At 37.4% G+C, this 11,033-nt stretch overlaps 1 protein-coding gene across 1 annotated transcript; it reads right to left on the bottom strand.

The window, feature by feature from the left end:
* Positions 1–6: 6 nt before the first annotated feature.
* On the bottom strand, positions 7–10,316 carry psmd4a (proteasome 26S subunit ubiquitin receptor, non-ATPase 4a). The gene is made up of 10 exons (XM_051872668.1): positions 10,169–10,316; positions 7,261–7,401; positions 6,276–6,390; positions 4,546–4,632; positions 4,348–4,416; positions 4,032–4,247; positions 2,121–2,229; positions 853–984; positions 703–755; positions 7–491 (listed from the first exon to the last, which is right to left on the bottom strand). The coding sequence occupies exons 1-10, from the start codon at positions 10,192–10,194 to the stop codon at positions 321–323; spliced, it is 1,119 nt and encodes a 372-aa protein (XP_051728628.1). The 5' UTR covers positions 10,195–10,316; the 3' UTR covers positions 7–320.
* Positions 10,317–11,033: the final 717 nt, after the last annotated feature.

Below are 11,033 nucleotides of genomic sequence, written 5' to 3'. Positions count from 1 at the left end.
TTCTGATCAGATGTAATATTTTAATGGCAATAGAAAAAAAAACAAAAAACGTTCAGATTACATTTGCATGGGATTATCAAATATTTAATCAATTGTGCACAGAGCAAAAGGGGGAAAAAAGCAAGCCATGTGTGAATTTTTGAGGTACCACACAACATTGCAGTAATTTGGTAGTTAATGTCTGATAACATCTCCATATGCATTTACAACTGCTTTTATAAGGACTTCAGCTGGCCATTTCTTGAATTCAAGTCATTTCTGCATTTCATTGTCAAATGGCTTGTACATCAATCACAATCAGTCACAGAACACTGTTGAATTTATTTCTTCTTCTCCTCATCTTTTTTCCCCTCTTGTTTGTTACCACTCTGAGAGGCCAGGGAGCCCATGGCATTGCGGATGGCCTCATTGTTAGGGTCAACACCAGGTAGATTCTCTAGGACACTTTGGAGGAATTCTGGGTCCTGCATTACATCATAATCATCCTCTTCCTGTAGAATCAGTCAAAAAGTGTAAGGGAAAAGACAAGTTCAGCATGGAATATAAGGGAACAAATAATGTTCTGTCAAGAGGAAAAGACCTGGGAATATCTAATGAACAAAAAAAAAATTTTTTTTTCAGTCGATTACTGTTCAGCAATTTAAACCTAAATTTTTTAGTTTACGGAGACTGATGAGCACAGCAGACAATATTTTTAATTACCTTAGATTCCGCAGTGTCCATTGGAGCGCCCGTATCCATTGATTCTCCAAATTCTGACATAAGAGGGATAATGAGCAATATAACATTCTATGTCAAGCACACAAAGTATGTTGCTCTAAGATTAACAAGGTACAAGAGGGAGGCACAAACCTCCACCTGCCAGGGACATCTGCATGGCATAGGCTATCTGCTCCTCCTCTGTCATGCTGCTGAAGTCTGGCAGTGCTGCCACACCACTCTCAGGCTGAGAGGTAGACATCTTCAAAAGAGCTTCCTCTGATTCTGAGGGGAGAACAAAAGTGACTCTGGAATGGGAATCAACTTCAAGGAAAAAAGAAATAGGCTGCACAAAAGCATCAACTGATTCAGCATTTTAAAATAGTTATCCAGGACTGTGTTAATGATATGAAAGGCAGAAGAAAAAGAAAATTTTATATATATATATATATATATATATATATATATATATATATATATAAATACATATATAGATATAAATTTGATTTCATGCTTTCAAGAGCCATCCAAAATCAAATCTGGTAAGATATATGTAATATAATATAATATATGATATAATATAATTATTTTTTGCAAAATATATGTATGCTTTTGAAAGGCTGTGAATTGAGAAATATGATTTTTGCTGCCAGATGGTGTAGTTACAGCATCTACCAGCTGGGGTTAACTGGGTCATGCTAACCAGCCAAATCTTAAAGGATTAGTTCACTTCTGAATGAAAATGTCCTGATCATTTACTCACCCCCATGTCATCCAAGATGTTCATGTCTTTCTTTCTTCAGTCGAAAAGAAATGGAAGGTTTTTGAGGAAAACATTCCAGGATTCTTCCCCATATAATGGACTTCAGTGGGGTTCACTGCGTTGAAGGTCCAAATTTCAGTTTCAGTGCAGCTTCAAATGGCTCTACGCGATCCCAGACGAGGAATAAGGGCCTTGTCTAGCGAAACGACCTTTGTAACGTGATTATGTCATGCGTGCAGATCGCAGAGCTAGTGCAAGATGAGCATTTGTGGTTAAAAAGTATATCTTTTTTTTTTTTTTTTTGACCGATCGTTTCACTAGTTAAAACCCTTATTCCTCGTCTGGGATCGCGTAGAGTGCTTTGAAGCTGCACTGAAACTGCAATTTGGACCCCGTTGGTAGCCGTTGAAGTCCACTATATGGAGAAAAATCCTGGAATGTTTTCTTTAAAAACCTTAATTTCTTTTTGACTGAAGAAAGAAAGACATGAACATCTTGGATGACATGGGGGTGAGTAAATGATCAGGACATTTTCATTCAGAAGTGAACTAATCCTTTAATACTTTGGCTCAAACCTGCAATCTTCCAATTACTTGCCCAGAACCCCTGGGCCTACAATCCTTCCTTCACTATTTCAAAGATCCATACATGTCTTTACCGTCAGCGGTTGAGGACGGAATGCCAGCCTCAGCTGCTGACTGGGCAGCCGCCCTACGAGCCTCTTCTTCCTGCCTCTGCCTTTGTTCCTCCATAGATACACGCAGTGCCTGTATATCAAAAGCAACTCGAATAAACATCTCCTCTTTCAATGTCATCAGACCAGATTAAGTAAGATTGCACTTAACATTCTAAAATTGTTGCTAATTGCTTCATCTGAATCTATGTTTAAAGGGTTAGTTCAGCCCAAAATGAAAATTCTGTCATTACACACACTCATGTTGTTCAACACCCGAAGAAGTAAAAATATAATGAATATGTAATACAGTGCATATATTTAGCAAAATGCTGCTCTCTAGAGTAATTTTTTTCTAGCTAACTAACGAGATAGAGACACTGAATGGCTTTCCTGAGGTAAATGTAATGTTACAGTTATCAAAAGTACCGACTTCGGTACCTATCGATTTTTGGCCATTGTGTTCACGCGCTCATCGGATATGTCTGTGATTGGCTACAATGATCAACGCATGGCAGCATTTGAAAGCACAAGGAAGTGTTTGAATTTGAAAGCGTTTTGAAAGTGGGAGTGTATCTGTGTGTATTTGTGTAAGCGCTCAGTGAAGAGCTTCATTGATGACTATTTACAAAGCTTTTACAGCGTTGATCATTGTAGCCAATCACAGACATATCCGATGAGCCGTCAACACAATGGCCAATCAGAGGTGTTTAGGAATCCACTCAACAGCACTCAAAGCGTCACATTTTTAAAATTTCAGTACTGACTAGTTACCGAAGTCGGTACTTTTGACAACGAGACAATGTTTACAAGCTGTTTTATTGATGTCTTTCTACGGTTGAAACACTGATTGAGAGATTACATTGTACATTTCAGTAAGTCATTCTATATCTTTCAGCATACCTTCCAGTGTTCATTCATGTTTATTTAGTGCTATAACTAGTAGTAAAGAAAGAGGAAGAGAAGATCAGATCATGTGTGCTTGATCTGTGCTGCCGCTTGAACTGATGCGGCTACAGCGATCTGTCACGCTGTATTAAAGAGTACCAAAACATGATTTATACTTTGAATTTCGTGATAAAATCAATAAAATTTGAAAGTTAAGACTTTGTTTCATATTAAAAGTAACAAAGCACCAAACGTATTGCAATTATTGAATGGCAGGCATGCTACAGATGTTTAGTGAAGTTTTGTTCACGCATCAACAGAAAACAGCGTAAACTAAAAGATCGATCTTAAGATTAAAAATCCATATCAGTATCAATAAAATTGAGAAATTGATATTGTCAACCCAGCCTTAACAGTCAGCTGACACACTTTACTGTTGTAGTTTATGTACGTTGTGTGCATGAAATAGTGTTAATTTTGTCTGCTATATTTTTATTTAGTTTTAGTCATGTGTCAAATTTACTTTTTTATATTTAGTCAACCTTGTCCTGTTTTTGTTTTGTCTGGGACTAGGCTTAAGCCTCGTTTGTGAAACCGGAGGTAAATGTCTGGGCATTTTAGACTAGTTTTAGACAATGAAAACTCACACTTTTGTCAAGCTGCATAATGGTTAAACTGATAATAATAATGATTATTTTGCTCAAAATTTAATTGCAATGATTGTTGTCATTTGAGAAATTTAAATTTTAAATTAAATTACATTTAATCAAAAAGTGCCAATGTTTCGGTCGATGATTTCGAAAATTGCTGTTTTGGCCGAAATTTTTCGGTAGCCAAAATTTCAGGTGCATCCCTAATTTTGAGAAAATTAAATGCTTTACTTATTGATGTCTCTGCTTATTAAACAGATGTAGGAGTAGTTTCTACTTTTAAAAAATGACATTCCGCTTGTAAGTTTTTGGATTGATTCTTCAGTGCAATTATGAATTTGATGAATTTGTATATTACCAGGGCCAGCTCTGGGTCCGCACTGGGGTCCACTCCAAACTCAAAATCACTTGCACCCAGGCCCATCATGGTACCACCCTCACCAGCCAAAATGGGAGAAGAGAGTAGGGCATCAGCCAGGCTGGGCCCAGGGGGCACTGTGACCAGATGAGAACCTGTGCCCTCCTTTCCATTCAGAGTGTTTACAAATGCAGTCAGTTTCTCTGTGTTCACCTCCTGAACAGATTGATTAAAAGACACAAAGTGAAAAACTAAAATAAGAAAAATCTGAAAGATTTTTAAGTGATTAACAGGTAAGAAAGGTTTGACCAGTCACCTCTTCTCCAAAATTTATCACATCTACATTGACTTTTTCTTTTTTCAACCGCTTTGCCAACTTCACCAGCTGGAAAAAAAAGTAAAAAGTTTTTTAAAAGATTAACTTGTAATACCTACAATAAAGACAGTTTGACCAACATGGAAAGATAAAAAGCATGTGTCATTCATGAATTAAGAATAAATAAATGAAACATACATCTTTTTCGTTGTCCTCTACTGGGCTGCCCACAAAAGCAACAATCCTCATCTTGTGGTTCTTGCCTTGTCTATGCTTTAGTGCCAACTACATGTAGACATACACAAATGTAAACGTTAGGGGATTAAAATACTACTTTCACTTTTCAAAGGAAATTTCCCAAAACCTGTATGACTTCCACGGAACACAAAAGGAAAATTTCAGGAAAGTTTTTTTTCCAAGCAATAAAAAAAAAAATGGAGATCAAGGGTTCAAAAAGTCTCATATGTAAGAAATATACATGGTAGATGAACAAACAAACTTATGAAGCTTCCATGAGGAACAGACTGAAATTTAAGCAATCACTCAAGATTGGCAGAGTCCTTCACTCTGGGTGAACTGTGTATATTTGATGTAACAGGTGGAATAATTTGTTCAAAATAGCCTGTATGGGCAAATTGTTCACATGCTGTAAACAAAAGTGTTGTATTGCTTACACGACAGATGCACATTCTCATCTATTTTTTCATTTAATTATTACCATGTTGGGCTGTTTTTCTTAAAGGGGTCCTTAATTATAATTTCACTTTAGTTAGTGTGTAATATTGCTGTTTGTGCATAAACAACATCTGCAAAGTTATGATGCTCAAAGTTCAATGCAAAGGGAGATATTTTCTTTTACAGAAATCACATTTTAAGGACTACAACGAGCTTCTTCCCGGGTTGGTGACATCACAAACCCCAAAATATACATAAACACTGCCCCCGGGAACACGCAACAAAGGGGGTGAGGCCATGTTGGGCTGCTTTAGAGAAGAGGTTTGATAAAGTTGTTGTAGTAGAGTGTTGTTGCCATGTCGTCATTTTACGCCGGACTGCTTCACAAACGAGGGTCAATGAGTTGAATCAACTCCACAGCAACTATAAAAATGTACCCACTAACCATTCAGAAACATCCAGTTGCATTCTAAAAGTTGTAACCTCTTCCTGAGTCTCTTCATTAGTGTCCGACTCCGGTTTGAACAATGCAATGCAAGGCTGAACACCATTACTTACAATCATCATTTTGGCTGCGTGAGATTCTCCAGCTTTGTTGTTGTTGAGTAGCTGTAGCGCAAGCTGTTAAAGCTCCGCCCTCTTCTGGAAAGCAGGGCCAGAAGCAGCAGCTCATTTGCATTTAAAGGGACACACACAAAAACGGGTTTTTGCTCACACCCAAATAGGGGCAAATTTGACAAGCTATAGTAAATGATCTGTGGGGTATTTTGAGCCGAGGCTTCACACACACATTCTGGGGACATTATATTACATCTTGTAAAGGGGGAATTTTAGGTCCCCTTTAAATGCATCAACAATGCCTAATTTTGGTTTGATTGCTTGTGTTACATTAGAAAATAAATTATTTGTTGTCTACCTGATGTATTAGATTTAATTGGTTAAGTGGATTGGTTCAGGTCACAGTCTTTATGTCAAACGGGTCGGGTCAGGTATGGAATTAAATTTGTGCTGCTGTCAGATAACGGGTTGGGTGTTCTGTTAAGTAATGCAGGCAGGTACGGGTTTACCAAGCAGGACCCGTGCAGGACTCTGTCGTATGGCTTTAGAAGGCTTAGTATATAGTACAGGAGGTGCTTGGTGCTTTTATTCTGCTTGTGCAGCATGGCTTATCAATGACCTAAAGAAAGTCATACAGGTTTTGATGTTTATTTTTTGTGTGAACTATCCCTTTAAACATCAATGAATGCACTTACATGTGCCACTCGTATGCCGGTGCAGAAGGAGATTTTTCCCAGGGGCTGAACCGCATGGAGCTTTGATAGTATGCGGCCGGTGTCTGGTGTTAAAGTGGTGAGGACCTCACAATTACTGCACAAAACCAAAACGTGTTATAACATGCAAACATCGCCACTGCCTGTCAGATCATCATCTGGCTACCATAATTAAAGGGTTAGTTCACCCAAAAATGAAAATAATGTTATTTATTTCTCACCCTCATGCCGTTCTACACCCGTAAGACCTTCGTTCATCTTCAGAACACAAATTAAGATATTTTTGTTGAAATCCGATGGCTCAGTGAGGCCTGCATGGCCAGCAATGACATTTCCTCTCTCAAGATCCATTAATATACTAAAAACATATTTAAATCAGTTCATGTGTGTACAGTGGTTCAATATTAATATTATAAAGTGACGAGAATATTTTTGGTGCACCAAAAAAACAAAACAATGACTTATATAGTGACAATTTCAAAACACTGCTTCATGAAGCTTCGGAGCGTTATGAATCTTTTGTGTCGAATCAGCGGTTCGGAGCGTTTGGTGGTTTGACACGTGATCCGAATCATGATTCGACATAAAAGATTCATAACGCTCCGAAGCTTAATGAAGCAGTGTTTTGAAATCAGCCATCACTATATAAGTCGTTATTTTGTTTTTTTGGCGCACCAAAAATATTCTCGTCGCTTTATATTAATATTGAACCACTGTACTCACATGAACTAATTTAAATATGTTTTTAGTACATTAATGGATCTTGAGAGAGGAAATGTCATTGCTGGCTATGCAGGCCTCACTGAGCCATCGGATTTCAACAAAAATATCTTAATTTGTTTTCCAAAGATGAACGAAGGTCTTACGGGTGTGGAACGACATGAGGGTGAGTAATAAATGACATTATTTTCATTTTTGGGTGAACTAACCCTTTAAATAAAATAAAATACAACACAGACACACTTACTTGGCCATTGTGATTAGGCCCACATTGTTTTCTGGGTTGCTACGGGTCTTTGAGTGACAGACAATGTTGACCGCATCCTGCTGTGCCTGTAACCTGGTGGGTAAAAAGTCTCCATTCCTCATGTATTCACTGTTGTCCACACTATAAAGACAAATGAAGACAATCAGCATGGTTCCTATTTAAAACAATCATTGAATTTATGCAAGTGTAATAGTATAAACTGGGTGATGAGAGGCACTCAGACATCCAGTCTGTATCCTTAAAACCCCCTGTGGTGAAAATCAAGTTTTTAATGTTGTTTATATGTCTCTGTTGTGTTTTTAATATGCTTTAGGATAAACCATGTGCAAATTCATTCAAGTCAACACCATTGCTGAGTTTTTTCTCCTTAAAACTGCAGTGAACCAAAGACAGTCTCAAAAATGCAATTTGAAATCACCTATCTTCTCTATGTCACAAATATGTTGTAATCAATTGCGTCAATGTGGGGGCGGGCTTTAGCATATCATTAACTATGCCACGAAGCAGAGGGTTCTTAAGAGAAGCCAGGTTATCCCAGTATATTTTTCTGTTGATCTGAAAAATCGGGTACATTTAGCATTATAACGGGTGAATTATTTATATGATGTATATTACGATGTTATGATGAACTACATGCCTTCCTCCACTGATGTTCTGAGTTGTTCAAAGTGTTTCTAAGGATACTGATTTTTAGAAGGCAGACTGAGATGGTGAACGGGAACATGGTTTTGTAACATTAGCAACACATTATTAGCTGTTTGATAACATAGTCAAGCAAAAGGCTAATCATATTAATTATCGTTATATGTCTGACGTTGGAGAAAGCGATAGGCTACATAAAACGCATTACCATTCTGATACATAGACTTGTAGATGACCCTGTATAATTTTTCCACTTCTTCTAAATCAGTTTCTGGTTAAAATATTTATGGCTGAATTAAACCAGTATTTCCACTTGCTGTTGTGCAGCGTTTACTACAGTAAAGTTGACCGAGTGGATCAGGTATTCTGAGCTTGTGTGATTGAGTGGAGGCGGGGCTAATTTGCATATTCATGGTTCCGAGTATGCTAAATGAAGCAAGGATGTAGAGTTACATTCAAGCTATTTTAAGACATGAAGAATTTTTTTTTTCACAGGAAAAAATGTTTAAATGTCATTTTGGTGATCAAAGATGAGTTTTAAGGGATAAAATTATTGTGTATAGGGATACCTTAAAGTCGAAATAAAACGGAAGTCTTTTCTTCCCTATTGTGCCTTATATCCGAGTGAAACTGCTTCTTAAATAAGAAAAAATGTAGGGCAGGGCTTGATTTTGCCCATTTTGATTGGATGGTTGTGGTTTGCTGTCGCTGTGATCTCATGTGAGTGACAGGTTGTCCCGTGACAGGTTGTTATTTTTTAATAAAAATAAGCATGTGCACGAACAAATTATTTATAATATACACTGCAATATTTCATCAAAAATAAGAATTGTCGATTTTGATTTCATGGTGACTTTAAATGCCAGCGAAGACCACGTCAATTAGATGAGCCCTTGGACAGACCCCTATGGCCAGCGATGAACGCACCATTCCAGGACCTGCTAGGACAAAGAAGTAGTTTCATTGTGCTTACAGTCATTAATAAGCCATTCATCCACTACTGGCTAAACGGCATAATCACACCATGTTCATTCATTTGGCCAGAGGAGAGAACTGGCCCCCCGACTGAGCCTTTGGGTTCCTTGCCACTGTCACCTTTGGCTTGCTTAGTCATGGTTTAAAATATTTAGTAATATTATCGATTTGACTGAATGACACAATCAGATGAGAACAAAACCTGAATTGAGCTGGATGATGACACTACTGCCTCCTGCAGAGCTGCTTTATAGCCGTTTCAACTTCATTTCATAATTGATGAATTGTGCAACATTAACATTGAACTGACTTAAGCTGACATTTGATATTCAACAGTGCTTTGATCTGCCTGCATTGACACTATTCTTTAAGAGCTGCTGTGCAGCCAAACAATGTACCAGTTATCAATGTAAAGCTGCTTTGACACAATCTACATTGTAAAAAGCGCTATATAAATAAAGGTGACTTGACTTGACTTGAGCTGAATAATAGCACTACTGTCTTCTGTAGAGCTGTTTATATCTGAACTGAACTCATTTCATAATTGATTAACTTTATGCTGTTATTTAACTGAACTGAATCAACACTAAACTGACTTGAATTGCATAATGACACTATTTTCTGTAGAGCTGCTTTACAGTAGAATTTGAATTGGTCTCATACTTAAAGTGTGTATAATTTATTGTTATTTTCCTGTTTATTACGTTGAAGCTGCTTTGAAACCATCTGTATTGTATAAAGTGCTTTATAAATAAAGATGACTTGACTGTCTGACATTTGAATGAATTCAGAATCAAACACTAGCATACAGTGATCCGGTTTACATTTACATAACAGCCAGAGTAAGTGAACTGGATCCCAGCAGTAAGCAACTGCTTTAGCTAAATGACTATCGAAACCAAATAAGCTGACTATCTTAGACAGCATTAGAGTGCGTTGGACCAACAGGCACAGTTAGTATCACTTCATTACAGTTTTAGAAGACTAAATAAGATCGAGTTCACTAACAAGTGGTCATTGTTTATGGGTCATAAATGTGTTTGTGTGTTAGTGATCCGTTTCTTTATTATAGATCTATCTGCTGAATAATGACTCAGGAGAATGTCATTAACCAGAAACCGACTATTGAATTCTCTTGCTTGTTTTCAACTAAGAGCCCCAGAAAGGTGTGACAGAACGAAAAACCTATGTATTTACAATAATTCGGAGGAGTATTAACTATGCAAAAAGCGCATATATATCTAAAACAAGACGTTTGTTTATTTCTTACCAGACCATAGTACTTTCGAGAACCATCTTGGAAATCCTCTAGTCCCTTTCCCAAAGTGACGGCATCGCTGATTGGCTTACAGATCTAGGACACTGACGATATTTGTAACAGCAAAGCTGATTGGTCGACAGTTCCGTCGCTGCTTCTCTTCCCGGACGCGGCTGTAGAAATGAATTCGTAAATGCGTAGCGCCCACATGTGGTGGGAGGTCACGTTTTTTGAGAACAGGAAGATAGTTTACAGACTTAAAGGTGCAATATGTAAGAATTTTGCAGTACAATATCCAAAAACCACTAGGCCAGTGTTATATATTTTGTTCACTTGAGTACTTACAATATCCCAAATGTTTGCAACTACTTGTAAATCGTGAGAAAATTGCAATTTTAACCAAGGCTCCGGGATGTGTGAGGAGTCGCCTGTCAATTGCGTCATACCCGCGTTACCCTCGGTTTCCGGTTTTATTTTGTAGAAACCATGGAAACACCAAAGACGCTTTAATATTTACATGTTTTAATAGGCAAGGGAACAACTGTTTTTATATATTTATAGACAGAAAACTAATTGTTGTTATATTGCTCAACACATTTAGTCTTATTGTTTAAATCCAATTTTCTTGATTTTCCGAGAGTACCATGCTTTACCATGCCTCAGAGAAAAACACTATTTTGTGAAGTAGCTAACATAACATAATCAGATGCAGCTTTATTTTCAGTAATACAGCATTTTCTCCATCATACAATACGTTTTAAAATTAATTGCATGCCATTTATCAACACAAGCAATCCAGCATTTAATATGATATTCTAAAATCAATCTAGCTTACTGCAGTGTGTAACAAAGTGTCTCACAGCAGCCGCCGAGCGAA

Source organism: Ctenopharyngodon idella, chromosome 19 (genome assembly GCF_019924925.1).
Source record: "Ctenopharyngodon idella isolate HZGC_01 chromosome 19, HZGC01, whole genome shotgun sequence".
Taxonomy (NCBI): Eukaryota; Metazoa; Chordata; class Actinopteri; order Cypriniformes; family Xenocyprididae; genus Ctenopharyngodon; species Ctenopharyngodon idella.
Note: the sequence above shows the minus strand (reverse complement) of the source record. Positions and strands in the feature narration are given on the sequence as shown.

Coding starts and splice junctions, on each gene's coding strand:
- psmd4a (XM_051872668.1), bottom strand. CDS start 10,194: ATGGTTCTCGAAAGTACTATGGTCTG. Junction 7,402..10,168: donor CTCGAAAGTACTATGGTCTG/GTAAGAAATAAA, acceptor TTGTCTTTATAG/TGTGGACAACAGTGAATACA. Junction 756..852: donor GATGTCCCTGGCAGGTGGAG/GTTTGTGCCTCC, acceptor CTCTTATGTCAG/AATTTGGAGAATCAATGGAT.